The following is a 21,235-nucleotide window of genomic DNA, read 5'->3' as shown; positions in this document are numbered from 1 at the left end:
CCCCCAAAATAACAAACATAATGCTCAAAACAACGAATGAAGCAAAACACAAAATGACAAAAATAACAAAAAACACAAGCGAGACTAATAGGAAACACAAAATGACAAATGACAAATGAGACCAATGACAAAAAAAACAAAACAAAACAAAACAAGACAAAATATTACAAAAATGAAACACAAAATGACAAAAGAACAATGAACAATCTGGTAGTTTAATTTATTATCAAAAAAAACTTCATCATGGTCTGGAAATTATTTTAAAATCACAGTTTTACAAATTTGCAGTTCATGTCTTCTCTGCAATTTTTACCGTGGCCAGCGGGTCCAATGTTGCCCGTGGGCTGCATGTTTGACATGCTCTACAGTAAAGATTTTCATTTTATGTTTCTTGCCATGCCGTGTTTTTCTTTTCTGTTTCTTTTCAAATATTTTATGGAACAACAGAAGCATGCACTGTACACTCATTGGCCACTTAATTAGGTACACCTTGCCAATAAAAGGTTGGACCTCCTTTTGCCTTGATGACTGCCTTAATTCTTCGTGTCATACTTTCAACAAGGTGTTGTAAACATTCCTCAGAGATTTTGGTCTATATTGACATGATGGCATCATACAATTTCTGCAGATTTGTTGGCTGCACGTCCATGATGCCAGTGTCTCATTCTACCACATCCCAAAGGTTCTGTTGGATTGAGATCTGGTGACTGTGGAGGTCATAAAGGTACGGTGAACTCACTGTCATGTTCAAGAAACCAGTTTGCTATGATTTCAGTTTTGTGACATGATGCATTATCGTGCTTGAAGTCGCCATCAGAAGATAGTACACTGTGGTCACAAAGGGATGGACACGGTTAGCAACAATACTCACATAGGTTGTGGCATCTCAATGATGCTCAGATAAGGAGCCCGACATGTACCAACAAAATATCCCCACATCATTACACCACCGCCAGCAGCCTGAACCATTGAAACAAGGCAGGATGGATCCATGCTTTCATGTTGTTTATGCCAAATTCAGACCATCTAAATGTAGCTGAAATCATGACTCATCAGACCAGGCAACATTTTTCCAATCTTCTATTGTCCAATTTTGGTCAGCCTGTGAAAATTGTAGCCTCAGTTTCCTTTTCTTAGCTGACAGGAGTGGTCTTCTGCTGCTGTAGCCCATCTTCTTCAAGGGTGGACGAGTTGTCCATTCAGAGATGGTATTCTGCATTCTTTGATTGTACCAAATGGTTATTTGAGTTACTGTTGCCTCTTGCCCATTCTCCTCTGGCCTCTCACATCAACAGGGTGTTTTGGGTCATACAACTGCCGCTCACTGGATGTTTTCTCTTTTTGGACCATTCTCTGTGAACCCTAGAGATGGTTGTGCCCAAAAATCCCAGTAAATCAGCAGTTTCTGAAATACTCAGACCCACCCATCTGACACAAGCAACCTTTCAAAATGACCTTAATCACTTTTCTTCCCCATTCTGATGCTTGGTTTGAACGTCAGCAATACCTACATGCATTGATTTGTGGCCATATCATTGGCTGATTAGCTATTAGTGTTAAGCAATTAAGCAAAAATTGATTAATTCGTTTTTTTTAAATTGACAAAGATGGAATAAATGCATATGCTGAATGAAATAAATATGAAATTAATCTAAATGTAAGAATAATAGCAGAGCTCAAATCAGGCAGTCAAAAACCTCTATTTTCCCTTTTGTCCTCCTAAACTCAGGTATTTTTCTGTGATGTTTCTGTGGCACCAGATTGCCGAGGAAGAGTGTTCAGTCTCTGTCTGTTTTCTTCAGATCATCACAGAGGAATAAGCGTGTTTCCCCTGGCACACATCAAAGAACCACACCGGAAAAACACTCGGCTGTCAGAGTAGCATCTGTGATCTGTTTGTATGTTCAGTGTGGGTGGAACAATGCTGGATCAAACCTCTAACTTGACAGTAATGGGGCACATTTGTTTAAGATCTTACAGCCCTTGAGTCCTATTTACTTCCTCACCGTTTGGGGTCCTATAATTACATTAATAATTCCAAAGGCAATGTTTTTTTTCTTCTTTAGACACTCACTAGGAAAACTCAATTATATTGATATGTTCTTTCTTTACCTTGTTCATATGCCCATATGCTGTTTTAGTGAGACATGGCATTAACAGTGACATGACGTGGAGAATGAGGTTCATTTCTATGTTTTACTGCCCTGTACATGAAGATATAAGGGAGATACTTTGCAGTAAAATGTCCTCTGGCCTGGGATTGAAGGCAACATATTTTGTTTGAACACTTAGCCGCAGAATAATGTGTGTTTTGGATGTAGTGCTGCTATGCTAGTATATTGGAGTCTTGTCATGTGCAGCAGCAACTTGTGCATGACTCAAAAACAAAGAAATCACACATACACACAAACACACAGGGAATTACGGCAACACATCATATATGAAATAAGCAGTCCAGTATGTCCACCTTGAATCTACATTGTACTGTATCACAGTGTCAACCTAAGGGTCCAATCCTTTTAAGGGGCTTTCTGTAATATTCTTCTCCTTCATTGTCAATTTCCAGTTCTAACATGTATGGCTGAAATACTTCAGTATTATGACATGTCATCATATAGCATGCAGTAGTTTTACAGAGTCTGAGCAGAGTTGTATGTGATCTGGAGGAATGGGTGAAGAGAGGAAGGGACTTCACGGATCTGCAACCATCACTCCTGTGTTCTAATGCTACATTGTGTTAGCTAATGGTGTTGAAAGGCTAATTGATGAATAGAAAACCCTTGTTCAGTTATGTTAGCACATGAATAAAAGTGTGAGTTTTCACGGACAAACATGGAATTGTCTGGGTGACCCCAAACTTTTGAACAGTAGTGTATGTGGCTGAATGTGGGATGGTTGTGTAATTGAAATGCATCTGTACAGGAACTACTGCTGTAGAGAAACAGTTCTGCGAAAAACAGAAAAACAGAGTAGCTACTAGATTGAACTCCAATTTTAGATGAGTACATATGAAGTTCTCCAGCAGGCTTTAGTGTTGGTATGAAAAGTTCTGTCAACTGCAATCACAGAAATACCACAAAGCACAGGAAAGTCTATCTTTAATCCATACTATATTGCTGACAATAGCTGAAAGTCATGTTTATGAGCGGTTCTTTCAAAACTGTGGAACACTAAAGTGACCAAACCATAACAAGCATACTTCTGAAGCTGAGGTCCAGGACCAGAAACACATCCTAAATGTTAAAGAAACAGTGCAGCGTTGTGTGTTGATAACCAGCAGTTCCACATTAAGCCCAAAATTAATTACATTTAATTAAACTGAACTCACTGTGACAGACTGGTGACCTGTCCAGGGTGTCCCCTGCCTTTGCCCGAGTAAGCTAGGATAGACTCCAGCACCCCCCGCGACCCTAGTGAGGATAAAGCAGTGTATAGAGGATGGATGGATGGATAAACTGAACTCATCTGATACAGAAACAGCTCTTTCCTGTGTAGCAATAATACCTCAGAGAGCAAACAACCAGCCATGCTTAGCTTCCGTTACACAGAGTGAAATCAGACGTGTTTTGACTCGTGCTGTCAGCTCACTGGATCACTATCGACCGCATCTCCAGTTCGCCAGAATCGGATTAATTTTTTATTTTTGCAAATGAGTTTAAAGAGCTCTGATAAAAGTGGTGGTTAATCCATGTTTTCCTTATTTTGAGGCAATTCCTTTCCTAAAAAAAACAACAAAAAACTTCACTTTTGGTTGGATGAGTAAGTCGATACCACTCACATCTGTTTGACAATTCACACATCTTAGCACAAACAGGAGGAAACAGTGTGCTTTGCTCTGTCCAAAGCAAACAAATTCCAAACACCAGCATCTTTACTGCTTAAACATTAATATGTCATATCTTATTTGTTTTTGGACTATATCAGACTTTTAGTTGCATCATTTATATATAAATTTGTGGACAAAACAAACAATTTGAACAGCTGCTTGGATGCCAAAACACTAAGGCTTGATACAGAGCTGCACACCAGATAAAACCAGATAAAAAAAACAATTCTTTATCAGCTCAGTTACTACATGTCACTTTACTGTAATTCAAACCAGCAGCCTTTGGATCCAAGCCTCCACATGCTTCTCTAATCTGCGGAAGCTGGTGCTGGGATGGGGGTGGTGCAGCAGATCAGAAGATGGATCTTCTCTGCTGTATTTACAACCACTTCATCATGACTTACTGACAGGGAGGATGTTGGAATGCAAAGGCGAGAGAGTTCAACGTGTCCTACTTTCCTGACTCACTGAATACTGTGTGAATAATGAAGCTTCCTGTGTGCAGCATGGATGACTGAGGCCGGCCTGTAAGGGATACAGTGCTGGTACACAGATAGCAGCTGGAAGAGAAGCTAATTGGTCACACTTCCCCGGTCAGGAAGAGCGTACGTCTCACTTCTTCCACTGGGAGAGGGAAAGCATAATTCGGTGATAAAAGTGTGACAGTTTCTTGATGTAGCGTCAAGGGACAAGAGCAGACTGTGACTGAAATAATTTTCTGAAGTCAATGATCCGAAGCCAGTTAGAGACACCTTGTTCTCCTCAGACAGAACTTTCAAATAATATTCTTTTCTTTAATGACTGTTGAAAGAAATGTAATTAAAGGATCATTTGGAGTTTTTTTTTTAACCTATGAATGAATCCTCCATACTAAAAATTGTTGCCTCAAAGCTGTACCTGAGTCTTTTCTGTTGGTCTCTGACAACTGTAACATTTAAAAATTATTTCTAATGTAAATGTGAGGATCTAGTCAGTGGAATGAGGGCTTATCTGTGATCCCACCAAAGACCAGAAACCAGAATGATGAGGACGTAGGTTTGCAATAAGTCCAACAGAGATGATTTTTATGGAAGACCAAAGAGGCCATCTGTCTGATTACATTCATATTGTGTTTTGACCATACACTACCGTTTAAAAGTTTGGGGTCACTTAGAAATGTTCTTATTTTTGATTGCAAGTTCAGCATGATGGAATATCTTTCTGGACTGTGAAAAACACCTAGTGTGTAGAGTGCAAGTTGTAAAATACATGTGGTATGTCGAACCCTCTTTCTTTTATTTCTTTTTTTAACCAGCATTAGTAACACCTTTTGTAAAATAAATTAAAAAGCAGTTAAACTTTATTTCCAACTTTATTTTTAACTTTGTTTTACTGCTCAAAAGACATTTCTGAGTTCTCTCTATTTCTAGAAAGCTTTAATATATGTACAGGACTGTAAATTGCACTGAAAAATGAGCCCACAGTTAAAAGCAATCAGTAATATTAACAGTGATCTTCCAGGTAAAAGTCATGCTGACTAATGCAGCCATATAATCCTGTAGACTCATATAGCACAGTTAAAGGAGAGAAATGTTTCTCACACATTTCTATCAATAGCAAATCCAGTTTTTCTTGAGTCTTGCACTTTGTGACTCTGTTTGCTTCCACTGAGCTGTTTACCTGAGGAGGTCAGAATATCAGCTATGAAGTCCAGAGGTGGAACCTTATTATAGAATGTTGCCCACGATGAATGGTTTGACTAAATATCTGAAGATTTCAGGTGAAAAGTTAAACTAACTTTTACACTAAACTTAAAGCATGTCCGCATACCAAAACACTCAGACTGCTTGCTTCTGTCCCGTGCTGCTGTGTTCTATCATGTTACTCAATGAATAATGAATGATGCTCGTTTGGTGATAGGATCCACCCAGTGAACTGGACATGAAACTGAGAACTTCATTTAGGTTGCTGGCTCTCGTCCTAAGCACAAACCAGGAGCCCCCATCTTCTCTCGGAGAATCCTCCTGATTATCTTGACGTTTTGGCAGAACTGCCCCAGTTTGGCTTTGAAATGTCAATCAGAGCCAAATCCCACACAGACCTGCAGACGGCCTGGAACTCTTCGTTAGATGACAGGCCATACAAATCTATCTCCATGAGCAGCAGCAATGTCAACAGGAGCAGCCGCTTCGAAAACGGAGTAACAGAAGAGGTCAAAGTTCTGTCCAGGCCGTCCAGGAGGCCTGTCCGGGCGGTCAGGCCGATCAGTGCCGTCAGCTCCAACGGATCCTTCCTCCAGATCAATCATCTGCAAGGAGAGCTGGTCAGAAAGAGAAAGGTAAGGTGTTTTTATAAATTATGATGCAAGAGTTGAAACTCAACTGTTTAAAAAGTGATAAGCCATTTAAACAAATAATGAATCATTTTTCCTGTAGAAATTACTGCTGATTTCTCAAATGAATCATGACTACAGGTGTGACAGATAATGTGTCTATCGGAGGAGATCCTCTCAACCTGTTGCTGCAAACACATCCTAAAAGGAAATGCCTAATCAATATTGATCATTCTTGTTGTGTTCACTGGTGCACTCACGAGCTTCTCAAATATCTGCTAGCTTGCTTCATCTCCATCTGAATCCTCCCCAACTCCCACGCTTATCGTTAAAAAAGACGTGTGAATGAATATTAGCAGATAAGGTGATGAAAATCCCCATCCCTGTTCAAACATGGCAGGTAGCCTGGCTTCTATTGCAGCGCTCACACAGCCAATCGAAACTTATTTGTCATCGAAGCATTTTATTTTCCAAAGAATCAACTAATTTTTTTTGACACACCTGAATTTGTGGTGTTGTAACACATCTGCTCTGATGGATGTGAAGAAAAGCTGCTAAACAGTCTGTTAAGCCAATTGTAGAAAACCTTTGCGCCACTAAATCGGGTTTTGAACCAGATGACACTCCATGCAACTACAAACATGCTAAGTCATGCTATGCAGTCTCACCAGAAAGTCCATTTAGTAGCCATTCTGGGGATTTGTCTTGGAAAGTTGTCATAGAGTTGTGGAAGTCCTTAAAGTAGTATGAAAATATTAACAGACCTTAAATTACACTAGCTTTCAAAAGTTTGGAGTCACCAAGGCAATTTCATGTTTTCCATGAAAACTCAATCTTATATGTTCGATTAGCCTTTCAATTCCATTAGCTAACACAATGTACCATTAGAACACAGGACTGATGGTTGCTGGAAATGGGCCTCTGTACCCTAGAATAGTCATTTACCACATTAACAATGTCTAGATTGTACTTCTGATCAATTTAATGTTATCTTCGTAGAAAAAATTGCTTTTCTTTCAAAAATAAGGACATTTCTAAGTGACCCCAAATGTTTGAACGGTAGTGTATTGTAATGAGCATTTTTTTCTGCTCAACTACTTAAACTGCTTTTTCCAAGTTCAAGGCCCTTTAAGTGTAAGATTAATAAGGTCCAAATTTAAACATTCCTTAAATTAGAATGCAAAACATCAAACCTCAAACACTAAAAGTGACAGAGATGATGAACGACCTGCTGAGTGAAACAAGTAGACACTGATGTCCAGCTTAAGGAATATCTTAACAGACTTATTTGTATTCAAAAGTGATTCCAAATGATTCTATCCTTTTCTATGATGGAATAATTCATGATTTCATGGCGTACAACATTTTCAGCAAAACTCTGCAGCTTTTGTTCCATGCCACAGCTCATTAACAACATAAACCTCCCTCAGGAATGTGAAGATCTGAAGAAAGAAAACAAGTACTTGTCAAATGAGATCCACATGGAGCGGATCATGATGCGCACAGAGAATGAGCTGACCATGAGGAATCTCAGGAACCTGAACCAGGAGCTGCAGGCTCAAGTCAAAGAGGTACTACAGCCAAGCACTGGACACAGTCTGGAACAGGTCATCAGTCAAGAGATTTTAAAAAAACAATCGCCGGACTGTTCTGAGTACTAAAGGATTGATCATCATTAAAACAACCATATGAACATAAACACTTCAATATGCAAAAGCTTTTTCTAACATACATTCAATCCCAGTAGACCCCATAGCACTTTTAAATATGACCTAAAACATATTCTGTCAATTCACGTGGGTAAATTGAGGTTTTTTTTAATTTTCCATCATGCCTATTCTGATTGAAACTAGCAATACATCATTAATAAATGATGATGGGGCAGTGGACTCTATGTTTTAAACTGTCAGAGTGCATTCTGCAAAAACTGTTTTAACTGGGCACCTTGAAAGATATATTTAAGGAGTTCAAGACATGCAAGAGATATTTCTAAAACAAATTAAAGGGCAGAAATATTAATTTTTGGAAATGCAATCCTGACATTTACCAGTGTTTTCTAAAACGTCACTGAGGATAGAGGTCTTATTAATAGGTGCCCTTTCCAAAGAAAAAATAAATGAAAAATAATTTCAATTGCCATTTACTACTAGAAAGGAGTATCAAAATAAAAAAAAAAAATCTCACATATAATCTCATATAATGGCAGAGGGAATATAAGTAGTACTTTTACGTATGCTCTATTGTTCAAAAGTTTGGGGTCACTCAGACACTTTTATTCATGTGCTAACCTAATTGCACAAAGGTTTTCCAATCATCATTTAGCCTTTCAGCCGATTAGGTACCACAATGTAGCATTAGAACACAGGAGTGATGATTTCTGGAAATGGGCCTCTGTACCCCTATGTAGGTATTCCATTAAAAACCCCATTAACAATGTCTAGACTGCATTTCTGATTAATTTAATGTTATCTTCATTGAAAAAAATGCTTTTTTTTCAAAAGTACGGACATTTTTAAGTGACAAACTTTTGAATGGTAGTGTATCCAACAATGTCATATACCAGTGGTCGGCAACTGCCGGCCCGCGGGCCAAAACTGGCCCGTCAGGAATAATATCTGTTCCACCAGATGATTTTGAAAATTTGATTTGGCACGGAGCCAGTCCGTCACCACAACACGAAACTTATGGAGCCATAATGCTGACAGTAAGTTTTGGCATTGAAAAATGTTGAATTGAAAGTGAAAATACAAACATTGAAGTTTCAATCTTATAGCGCGTTCAGCCCCTGCCCCCCCATCCCCAGTAAACTGTACTGCCTGTTATAACTACAGCCTCCTCTCTGCTTGTGATCTCTATCAGCTGAAGCAGAAGCTGTACCAGAGCCAGCAGAGGGCCACGCTGTGCTCCCGAGCTGCAGACGAGGCTGAGGAGTCCAGAAGAGAGGCAGAACAGAGCAGGGCCCTGGCCGAGGCCCGGGCCCTCGGATGTCAGCGGGACAAGGAGGTAGCCGAGGCTGACAGGGGACGCCTGAACGAAGAACTGCAGCAGCTTAAAAAGGAGGTACAGACACGACACAGAAATGATCAAATGACCGACATACTCATCCAGAAACAGCTACATAATTAGAGGCAACAATTAGTGTAAACCACAACTAGTGTAGCTGCAGTATCCCATGTAATATGTATGATCCCTCATTTTGACTTTGTCATGGTGAGAGGTGTACAATGTAAGGAAACACTGAGCCTATCCTTATTTTAGAGATAAATGTAATGTACGACTCCATGGATGCTTTTTTTTCTTGTCAGTAATGTCATGAATGGAGACCAAATTAAAATGAAAACATTCTCTCTGCATTTAAAAAGTCTTATATTTTCTTCAAACTCTGTGCTCAAAGCCCCATTCTGGTTCAAAAACCCTCCAAAAACAAAACACTAATCGGTGAGCCACACTATGACAATAGGTGACATGTCATTAAGTAGAAATAGATCTTTGTACTGTAGTCCCCCCCCCCCCTTTGTTGAAAATAGTCCCACTACTCCCTGCTATTTGGCTGTTAATTTGCAAAAACAATAATTGCCAGATGTTTCAGGAGATTACTTATTAAAAAAATAAGCCGCAGAATGTCTTTGTGAGGGCTGCACAGTGGTGGGTGCTTAGCACTGTCGCTTCACGGCTCAAACATCCCTGGTTTGTGTCCTGGTTTGCGGGACGCTACAATAGAAACCAGTGGACGTTTGGATGCTCTTTCAACTTCAACACCTTAGTCTGATATTTCACATATGATTTATGATGTTATTGGTGAGTTTGGTGTAGACTTGAAAGCGGAGCTCAAAGCAAGATAAAAAAAAACTTTCGTCCAGTGATGAAAAAATAACTAAAAAAAAAAATCAAGATTGTAACAGGGGGCTGCACAGTGTCTTGGTGGTTAGCACTGTCTCCTTGCAGCGAGAAGATCCCCAGTTCTCATCCCGGCCTGAGATCTTTCTGCATGGAGTTTGCATGTTCATCCCTGTGCATGCATGGGTTTTCTCCAGGTGCTCTAGCTTCCTCCCACAGTCCAAAAACATGCTGAGGTTATTGGTGATTCTAACTTGTCTGTAGGTGTGAATGTGAGTGTGATTATTTGAGTGTGCTCTGCCTTCACCCTAAATCAGCTGTAATAGGCTCAAGGCCTCCCATGACCCTAATGAGGATTGAGCGGTGTATAGATGATGGATGGATGTGTTTTTAAGATTTTCGTAGTCAGCTGGAGTCTTCAAATCAGAAAGCACTGAGGGTGGACTAACATAGTGTTGGTTTTGTTTCGATTATAGGTTTTGTTGACTATAAGAATAAATTGGAACTGGTAACAGTGTATTTCTTAAACAGGTACAAATATATAAGCAAGCAACAGAGATCTGGAGCACACACTGGGGCTGAACAAGTAATTATGTAGATCCTAAAGCTGAGAAATAAAATTGACCTTTGAGGCAGACTGAAAGGTTTCAGTCATGATGTTGACTCTTCACAGTTAGTGGTGTACAAAGTGAACTTTTTCTTTAAATCAGAAGACCTCACAGACCAGAACTTCCATCCATCCATTATCTATACACCGCTTAATCCTTGTTAGGGACGTAGGAGCAATGGAGTCTATCCCTGCTGACTTAGGGTGAAGGCAGGGGACACCCTGGACAGGTCACCAGTCTGTCACAGGGCTACATATACAGACAAACAATCACACTCACATTCATACCTATGGACAATTTAGAATCACCAATAAACCTCAGCATGTTTTTGAACTGTGGGAGGAAGCCGGAGTACCTGGTGAAACCCCACAAAGACACAGGGAGAACATGCAAACTCCATGCAGAAAGATCCCAGGCCCAGCCCGGGATTTGAACCGGGGATCTTCTTGCTGCAAGGCGAAAGTGCTAACCACTGTGCAGACCAGAACTTGAGGGTTTAAAATATATAAAACTAAACATGGGATCAGTTAATTGATAACAGGGTCACAATGATGTGGTAACTTCCTCCAGATCATGTGCTAAGGAAGAACATTAATTAAATAGATTATATAATTATATGAATTACAGTAAGTTATTATTTTATCCCCATAATTGCATGATGATAAGCAGGGAAATAAACTTCAGATGACAATTCTGTAAGCAGAATAGATTGGAAGTATCTTTATGTGCAGTTTTCCAATGGAGATGCCTCTCTCTGTTTGTGGAATTAATTTCCCCTGAATTAGCCAGGGCATAAACGGGATCTAACGTTATCAGTGGATTATGATCCAATCACGACCTGTGACATCTAATCTGACATCTGCCTCTCCTTCTGCAGCACACTGATCTGCAGCTGTTACTGGCACAAACTGAGAAGAACTATTTTGAAACCAAGTTGAAGCTGGACCGGCTGTCTGGAGAGAAACAGGCTCTGCTGCAGGAGAACAGGAGCCTGCAGGGAGACAGAGATGACCTCCGACACAGACTGAGACAAATCACACAGGAAAATGTCCAGATTAAAGAGAGGTGGGTACGTTTTACGAGCACCTGGCTGTGTTTCCAGGGGTGTTGTTTTATATCCTATCCCCACTAACTGAAATCTTATAGATGCCGGTTCTACTTACATTTTGGTCATGAGGGATAGCTTAATCAGGCAGAAGAATTTTGGACCAACTTGTGCCTCTGGTCATTCCAGAATTGGAGAACATTTTATATCCCACCCATCAAATTTCAAATAATCCAAGTACAAAATACTAAAACATGCAGTTGTTGTGTAAATGTACTTGTCCTGAGGTCAAATCTAAAAAAATTTTTTTAAAAAAACTAGGAAAAAGATTGTTTGAAATATTTTTAAAAAATATTAAGTCTGAAGTTCCCACTAAAATGCTATTTTTCTGGTCTCACCCCCCAGATGGCCAAATTGAATCTCAAATAAAACACTTAAAATGATATTTAAATCTCTTTTTTGGGATATTTTTTTCATTGATGTCGCTTGATAGTGTGGGAGCATTTTTTTTAATCAACATAATGCTTTTAAATATTAATTATTATGCATGGAACATGTGTCCCACAACCCTGTTACATATCCTCTTTATCACAATAAAAGAAGAAAACAACAGTAAATCACATGATACACTGGAATTAGCATCATCGGTTTTCCAAAGGAATTTGTAGAGCAAAGCTATGTCCTCTCTTCTATTTTTTATATTTTCCTAACATTGTCAGACTTGATCGAACGTCCCACTCTACCTCATGCAACCCTGTTATGCATAGTATCATCATAAGAAATTATTTTTTTGGCTTTTGACAGGTTAGTGAAGAGGCAGAAGAATGGGGAGTAGACATGTAGCAAAGGGCCCTGAGTGGGAATCACCCAGGCCACTGCATCAGGGACTGTAGCCCCTGTTCATGTGTCACCTGCTCCACCTGTTGAGCTATCTTGGTGCTGCAGCAAAATCTTGTGACTTCTTTACTTTTACATCAGTGAGTTTGTCCTCCTCAGCAGTAACAGCTAGCTAAATATCTAGCTTCTACTCCTGAGATAAAGCTAACATTAGCATGGATTTGCAACCGTGTTACTGTGATTAGAGTAGGGTTAGCAAACAAATAAAACATAGAGAAAAAATATATTGATGTGTAAGCTGAACAAATCATGCCTTTGATAGTTTATTACCTATTATTGATTAATATGTAGCAGAAAATTGTAAAAAACAAAGTTTATTTTTCAAAATTTTGAAACCCAAATATCCTCCAATTCTGAAATGATCCATATAACAACAACTAACAAAAAACCTAAAGATGCTTAAAAGGGCATTAAAGCAGTCTAAAGCATAGACTAGCACAAATTTTGGAATGTATGTGGACTCCTAGGAGGGTGATGAAATTTATATCACATGAACCCTAGCAGATATGGAAGTGCACTTTACGATTTTGTGAACTGCACTGCAAGGGGCAATCTTGTTCATGTTCAGCAGTGGTCAATCAATCACTCAGTCAAACTTCTTTTTTATATAGCACTTCTCATACAACTACAATGCAACACAAAGTGCTTTGCAACAGTTAAAAACATAACAAGAAAAGCAGAAAACTAAGAAAACCTGTCCTCCCAACCCTTTATAGAAACAAACACACACACACACACACACACACACACACACACACACATGTTTGTACTTCTATCTTAGTGAGGACATCCATAGGCGTAATGCACTTCCGAGAGCCTTACCCTAACCTTAACCATCACAAAGATAATTATCTGTAGAGCAGGAAACTCCTTAAAATGAGTCAGTAGAGTGCAAGGTTTGAGAAAAAATAAATAGGACCAAGAATAGAGCTCTGGTGCACACCTGCATCTGCTTGAATTACAGCTATGGCCATAAGTTTGGACACAAGTACCATGACGCTTGTGAATCTTAGAAAATACCACAAAATTGTCACTTACAATACAGTACACAACTCCTGAGAACTATATTAAGTTTCATATTTAAAAAAAACATCAAAAGAGTTTGGTGTCATTTTGTTATTCTTACCAAATTCGGTTGTGAAAGTACTGCATTTTTTTGTTATTTTCTTCTAATATTATGTTTTGGGAACAAAGTTGTTCCAATTGTTGGAATTTATTGATAATATTATATCCCTTGTTGATTTGTTGACTACTGGTGCTGTCAAAAAATATTAGTTATGTTCTGTAATAGACATCAAAACAGACATAGGAAGTCATGCTGTGTCCAAACTTATGGCCATGGCTGTATTCAACACAAGAGGAAATGATGGGTCAAAGTCGTTTTTTTTTTTTTAAATGGTTAGATAACTGCTTGCTGATTTTAAGCCCACACGGTCCAAGCAGTGTGAACCTGATAGTGGGCTACTGAAAGAAAGGGCAGCTGTGAAGCGGGCCCGATCAGGGATGTTCTGTTCTCTGCTTCTTCTATAAAAATAGGAAGCTATACAGGAAGGCTGACTGTCAAATGCAACTGTTACACCTCATCAAGAAAGAATTTAGTGTGAACTCACTTGGCCTATATGAAGCGATATAGCAAAGCTGCACACCATGTAAGTCCAAGAAGAAATCACATTGCAGTGATAATTTTAGTCCGAGGAGGGAGGAACATTGTGCTGCTGGAAGAAATTTCTTATATTTTTAAGTTTTTTGAACAGTTTGGACCACCCAGTGCAGCACCGTACTTAGTAGGAGTAGTGTAATACTGAGAAAAACAATTCAATCATTAGAAGAAAATAACCTCTAAATAGCATTTGCGACCGAAGCTGAAGCATAGTTCAAGCTGTTATCTGAAAGCAGATAACAGTGAAGATGAAAGAGGTTGTGAATGCAGAGGGTCCTCATTTTGATCATCTTAATCTTTGCTGTCATGCTTTTTCACAGTTTCTTTTGGCATTTTTGTGTATGTTCTAGATGAGTTTGCTAAATGCTCAGCACCCAACACTTTCACAGGTCAGTGTACTGCCACGGTATCACAGTTATGACCTTTCATTTAACAGCTCTTTAGGTACAATACGGTAAAATCCAAGTACCCAGAGACAACAGTAAAACAAAGATGAAAGGGAGATTTTGGGCAGACGCATGGTGGATGTTAAAAGGTTACACTCCCATAACACTAAAAGCCGATTAAATCACGCTAGTGCATCTTCATGTGGACACAAGTATAGGTGGTCCCTGTGAGGTGTCCATGCATGCCAGTAATTCTTCTGAGAATTAAGATGGAAAGTACCTAAATCCAGATGTGTATAGTTAGGATAAACTTATCCAAACATGTTCTACTTGACTGAATAGCAGTTACATCAAAAACCATTAATTTTTCTTTTTTAATAGATTGCTGCCTTTGGTTTATGTCTGTTTTTGCACATGAAAGTGAAATGGTTTTCATTCTAATCTCAGGTCAGGAATAAATTATATAGTCATATACATTTGTTATTTTAAAGTATATTGCACTTTAAAAATTCAACAGCAGCTCAGACGTCACGATGTGAAAACTGAATGGGAAAGCAAATGAGAATATGGTCAACAACAGGTCCAAAATAAGTTTCAACTACATTCAGGCCTCTTTGTCAAATTGTGTGCAAATGGAGTCTCTGCTGTTTCTCTGCGGTCGAGCAGGGGTGTGATTTCTACATTCTGTTTGCAGCGAGCTGAATTCGAGGCGCAGAGCGATGGCGTCGGAGGAGGAGAGCAAAAAGGCCAACCAGGCTCAGCGGGAGGCCGAGGCAGAGAGGCGTCTGGCGGAGAAGGAGAGGCAGGACAGGACGGCCGAGTGTCTGAGCTGGAGGGAGAAGCACCAAGAGCTGGCCAACACGCTCCGAGCTCACGAGGATCTAAAGGCTCTGAGGCAGAACAAAGCAGTAAGAAGGCATATGTGGCAGGAATTTTTATTTTTATTTGACCTTTATTTTACCAGATACAAATGTTTGAGAACCAGTTTTCATTTGCAAACAAGACCTGGCCAAGAAGTGCCAGCAGGAACAAATACACATGTAAACTACAGACACAAATAGACATATAAACATTACATAGAACAAAAGTAAACACCAGCCAAAAGTTTGGACACACCTTCTCATTCAATGTTTTTTCTTTATTTATATTGCTTTCTACATTGTAGATTAATACTGCAGATTAACACTTTTTTTTTTACAACATAATTCCATATGTATTCTTTCACAGTTTTGGTGTCTTCAGTATTAATCTACAATGTATAAATAATTAAATAAAAACCATTAAATGAGAAGGTGTGTCCAAACTTTTGACTGGTAGGGCCCATGTGAGTGTTAAAAAAATGTGCATGTAGGAAAGTGTGTGTATATGCATGTATGCATGTACACGACCGTTCGAAAGCTTGAGTCCAATTAGAAATGTCCTTATTTTTGAAAGAAAAGCATTTTTTCCCCAATGAAGATAACATTAAATTAACCATAAATACAATCTAGACATTGTTAACACGGTAAATGACTATTCTAGCTGGAAACGGCTGATTTTTAATGGAATACAGTGGTATGCAAAAGTTTGGGCACCCCTGATGATTTTCAAGATTTTCCTTTATAAATGACTGGTTGTTCGGATCAGCAATTTCAATTAAATATATCATATAGCAGACGAACACAATGATATATGAGAAGTGAAATGAAGTTTATAGGATTTACAGAAAGTGTGCAATAATTGTTTAAACAAAAGTAGACAGGTGGATAAATTTGGGCACCCCAACAGAAAAATTACATCAATATTTAGTAGATCCTCCTTTTACATAAATAACAGCCTCTAAACACTTCTTATAGCTCCCATGAGAGTTTGGATTCTGTTTGAAGGTATTTTTGACCATTCTTCTTTACAAAACATCTCCAGTTCAGTCAGGTTTGATGGTTTCTGAGCATGGACAGCCCGCTTTAAATCACACCACAGATTTTCAATAATATTCAGGTCTGGGGACTGAGATGGCCATTCCAGAGCGTTGTACTCGTTCCTCTGGATGAATGCCTGAGTAGAATTTGAGCAGCGTTTACGGTCATTGTCTTGTTGAAATATCCAGCCCCGGTGCAACTTCAACTTTGTCACTGATTCTTGAACATTGTTGGCAAGAATCTGCTGATACTGACTGGAATCCATGCGACCCTCAACTTTAACAAGATTGCCAGTACCTGCACTAGCCACACATCCCCACAGCAGGGGTGGACTGGCCATCTGGCATACCGGACACTGTCCCGGTTGACCGGTGTCTAGTGGGGCTGGTCAACAGGTTTCCCCGGAGCAAGTGTAGCAAGTGTTTATCTTGGAATGCTGTGTTCTTCATCCGCCATGCATACCGCCCCTTGTTATGTCCAAATAACTCAATTTTAGTTTCATCAGTCCACAGCACCTTATTCCAAAATGAAGCTGACTTGTCCAAACGTGCTTTAGCATACCTCAAGTGACTCTGTTTGTGGCATGTGCGCAGAAAAGGCTTCTTCCGCATTACTGTCCCATACAGCATCCCATTGTGCAAAGTGCGCTGAACAGTTGAACGATGCACAGTGACACCATCTGCAGCAAGATCATGTTGTAGGTCTTTGGAGCTGGTCTGTGGGTTGAGTTTGACTGTTCTCACCATCCTTCGCCTCTGCTTATCTGAGATTTTTCTTGGCCTGCCACTCTGGGCCTTAACTAGAACTGTGCCTGTGGTCTTCCATTTCCTCACCATGTTCCTCACAGTGGAAACTGACAGCTGAAATCTCTGAGCTAGCTTTTTGTATCCTTCCCCTAAACCATGATGTTGAACAACCTTTGCTTTCAGGTCATCTGACAGTTGTTTTGAGGCTCCCATGTTGCCACTCTTCAGAGAAGATGCAAAGAGGAGAACAACTTGCAATTGGTCACCTTAAATACCCTTTCTCATGATTGGCTCCACCTGTGTATGCAGGTCAAGGGTCAATGAGCTTACCAAACAAATTTTGTGTTCCAATAATTAGTGCTAAAGGCATTCAAATCAATAAAACAACAAGGGTGCCCAAATTTATGCACCTGCCTACTTTTGTTTAAATAATTATTGCCCACTTTCTGTAAATCCTATAAACTTCAATTCACTTCTCAAATATCACTGTGTTCGTCTGCTGATCCGAACAACCAGTGATTTATAAAGGAAAATCTTGAAAATTAACAGGGGTGCCTTTTACATACTTTTACATACCACTGTATCTACACAGAGGTACAGAGGCCCATTTCCAGCAACCATCACTCCAGTATTCTATTGCTACATTGTGTTAGTTAATGGTGCTGAAAGGGTAATTGATGATTAGAAAACACTTGTGAAATTATGTTAGCACATGAATACAAGCGTAAGTTTCCATGGAAAACATGAAATTGTCTGGGTGACCCCAAACTTTTGAACGGTATGTAAGGTCCGCAGTGATCAGCAGCTGCAACTGTCGACTACAGTCTGTTGGAGTTTAAGCTTGAAGTTGCAAGTTTGAGGGTGTTCCAGTCATTAGATGCTGCAAAGTGAAAGGAGTTATGGCCAAAAACAGTAGAAATATTGGGGATGATGAGTAGGGCTGGCCCGAATAGTGGTTTCTGGCCTCTGAATATTCGTGACCTATTAAAGACGAATATCCGGATATTCGTTCCGCCCCGTAACGTCCGACCGGGGGGGCGAGTGGTGGCGCCGGAGATGGCGGAGACAGGCCGAATATTCGGATCCGTTCGTGTGGTTCGTATATGTTATAGACATATGTGTATATGTTTATGTGATCACAGGACGAGATGAGCCGATGTGGGCCGAAGGCGGAGGGAAGACAATAACGCTGCATATTCTTTCCGCCCGGTGACGTCCGACAGCGGCGGGGGGGGGGGGGGGGGGGGGCGGAATATTCGGATGCCAAATTAATATCCGGATAGTGCCGTAGCAAACGAATATTCGGGATATTCGGGTCCAGCCCTAATGATGAGTTTGATGCATTCACTGGAGTGTGATATGAATTATGGGTGAGGTGAAGAAGAGAAGGTGAAGAACCAGTGGTAAAGCCACCTGGTGTGAAGGGAAGGCCCCCTCATCAATTTATACAGATCGCAGTGGTGAGTGTGGCAGGGGGAATTAGTTCTCACCACCACAGAACAGACAAAGCAATTTACTCTGGTGTTCTCGTGTCCAAATGGTTATTTCGGTCTTGTAAAGTACAACATGCAACAATGACACAGGCTGGGTTTAGAGACATCTGTTTCCAGTGACTTTCATTCAACATGGCTGAAGGACATGCTGTGATAATAGTGTTCATACTCAGAAAATAAACACGTCTTTAATGTATTATTAGAATCTGTTTTTGCATCTGTTGACTGGATCACATTTATTTTTCTCAACAGTGTCAAGCCAACATTAAGAGCTACTTCCTGTGCATGACTGAAAGTGATCAGAGGGTTAAAATCCTGAAAAATCCAGATGGCAACCCAAGAAACTTCACGGTGAGTTGATTTTACAATTATGTTCTTAGAGCAAGTGCCAGGTAAGTGCAGTTGAGCAATAAATTTCTATGCTAACTTTCAACATCCAGAAAATGAGAAGTTTTGGTCTACTGGACTTTTTGTATGACCCTGACAACACTCTTAGTCTTGGCTTCATGCAGTCAGTCTTTTGTGGAAAAACTCGGAGTGATCCTTGACAGCTTCTTCAAATTTGACACACCAGCTCAGTGGTCAAGACTAACTTTTTCTTTTTTTAACTTAAGTCTTTTAGCCAAGATAAAACTGATCTTTTCCACAAAGACTTTGAGAAAGTCACTCATACCTTTATTATACTCAGCTGGAATAAGTATTGTGGGCATAGTGCAGTCATCTGTTCAGCATCTACAGCTGCTACAAGATGTAGCTGTTTGCCTTCGAACAGGAAAAAGAAAGTGATTATAAAACACCAGTACTGGTCTCTCTTCACTGGCTTACAGTCGCTTTCAAGAATGATGTTAAGGGTTTATTAGCTTGTTTTTAATTTTTGAAATTTGTTGGTGCTGCTTTAATTCGCGAACCTCTTCCATCGTCATACCTGGATTAGAGCACTGTGGTTGACCAGGAGATGCTCTTGAATATTTCTGAGATTCAGTCACAAAATTGGAGGTGATCAAGCTGCTAATAATCTGAGGAAGACTTTATCTCCCATGTAAGAGCTGCCCACTCTGGAAACTTTGAGGTTGCAGCCTCTTCTTCATGGCATTTGATTCAAGTAAAGATCGACACTCTGACTTCATTTCTTTTTGGTCTATCTTTTTATTTTATTGTATTTCATTTAGATGTCTCTTTAAGGGGCTGCACAGTGGATCGGTGGTTAGTGCTTTCGCTTTGCAGCTAGAAGATCCCTGGTGTGCTGATTCCTGGGATCTTTCTGCATAGAGTTTGCATGTTCTCCCTGCATATGCATGGGCTTCCTCCCACAGTCCAAAACATGCTGAGGTTAACTGGTAACTCGAAATTGCCCATAGGTGTGAAGGTGTGTCATTGTCCAGGGTGTCTCCTGCCTTTGCCCTAAGTCAGCTGGGATAGACTCCAGCCCCTCCGTGACCCTAATGAGGATTGAGTGGTGTATAGATAATGGATGGATTTGTCTTTTAGTCATTGTGTTTGTAGACTAAAAACAAAAGCTTTTGACCTCACACCAACATTGTGTCTCCTCTTCATGTCTTATCACATTTATTTGTTTTGCTCAGGAGGGAGATCCTGTGTACATTTCTACTCCAGAGTCCAGTCCTGAGGAGCCTGAGAGGAGTCCGTCCAGGTAAACTGCTGTCTGTCCTGTGGCCACCAGGGGGCCTCACAGCTCTAATGGTGATCACACTTGCAGGAGCAGCTGTTTGCACATGATGGCCTCAAAAGACAAATAGTAAAACTATCCCTGAGAAGAGATCAAAACCCACTGAAACTCAAGCAGGGGTTTAACTGATGTAGATGTTTCTTTACTCTTCCTTTTAAAATGTTGCTCCTGATCAAGAAAACATTTTTTTTCATTTTTGGAGTTTTGTGAAACATTGCAAAATCGCAACAGCTGTCTTTCAAATATCACCACTTAAATTCTAATAAATACCATAGAATAGTAGGCATTAATGATTCAAAAATATGTTTCTTAAAATATGTTTTTAAACATGAAACTGCACAATAAAAAGTTGCTGAGTTTACTTAAAATTGGAATTGTGATCCATCCCACAATGCATGTGAAGCAGGTAGACAAAATATTAGAAACACTTCTAAAAGTAAAGTCCAGTACATTGCCACCTCACATTATGCTGTAGATAATACACATTCAACAGAATTATTCAGCATTTGAAAGCATCTACACAAATTGAAAATGTGGATGATTAGATTTTGGATGTTGCAATTTAACAGTTTAGAGTAGGTGCTACTAGACACTTTTAAATACGAGTTAGAATCTTTTTTCATTCTCCCAAACTGGTCTCCAACTTTAATTTCTTTTCTCAGGACCATGTTCAGGGTCTCTGCCCCACACATGGGAAGGGATCTCGGTCCAAGTCACTTTGATGAGCTGCCTGCCGTCGGAGGGGAGCGACCCGACTCGGCCCCTACTCGCAGAAGCAGGAAGGTGGTGGAATACTTCTGGATCCCGACAGATCAAGAATGAATCCGTGGGCTCTTTGGCC

The 21,235-nt window shown here is 39.9% G+C and overlaps 1 protein-coding gene across 1 annotated transcript; it reads left to right on the top strand.

Annotated features, from left to right (window-relative positions):
- Nucleotides 1-5,960: 5,960 nt before the first annotated feature.
- LOC127535103 (uncharacterized) lies at nucleotides 5,961-21,216 on the top strand. Its single transcript, XM_051952104.1, has 8 exons — nucleotides 5,961-6,143; nucleotides 7,541-7,708; nucleotides 8,997-9,197; nucleotides 11,460-11,647; nucleotides 15,265-15,478; nucleotides 18,960-19,058; nucleotides 20,291-20,358; nucleotides 21,057-21,216. Exons 1-8 carry the CDS (start codon nucleotides 5,961-5,963, stop codon nucleotides 21,214-21,216), a joined length of 1,281 nt encoding a protein of 426 aa, XP_051808064.1.
- The last annotated feature ends 19 nt before the right edge of the window (nucleotides 21,217-21,235 follow it).

Source organism: Acanthochromis polyacanthus, chromosome 8, assembly GCF_021347895.1.
Source record: "Acanthochromis polyacanthus isolate Apoly-LR-REF ecotype Palm Island chromosome 8, KAUST_Apoly_ChrSc, whole genome shotgun sequence".
NCBI classification, from domain to species: Eukaryota; Metazoa; Chordata; class Actinopteri; family Pomacentridae; genus Acanthochromis; species Acanthochromis polyacanthus.
The sequence above is the reverse complement of the archived record's forward strand: the minus strand, read 5'-3'. Positions and strand labels throughout refer to the sequence as shown.

Bases quoted from the DNA above. Each gene is read 5' to 3' on its own strand.
- LOC127535103 (XM_051952104.1), top strand. From the start codon at position 5,961: ATGAGCAGCAGCAATGTCAACAGGAGCAGCCGCTTCGAAAACGGAGTA. The intron at 11,648-15,264 runs GTGGGTACGTTT...TTCTGTTTGCAG, and splicing joins AATGTCCAGATTAAAGAGAG to CGAGCTGAATTCGAGGCGCA. The intron at 15,479-18,959 runs GTAAGAAGGCAT...TTTTCTCAACAG, and splicing joins CTCTGAGGCAGAACAAAGCA to TGTCAAGCCAACATTAAGAG.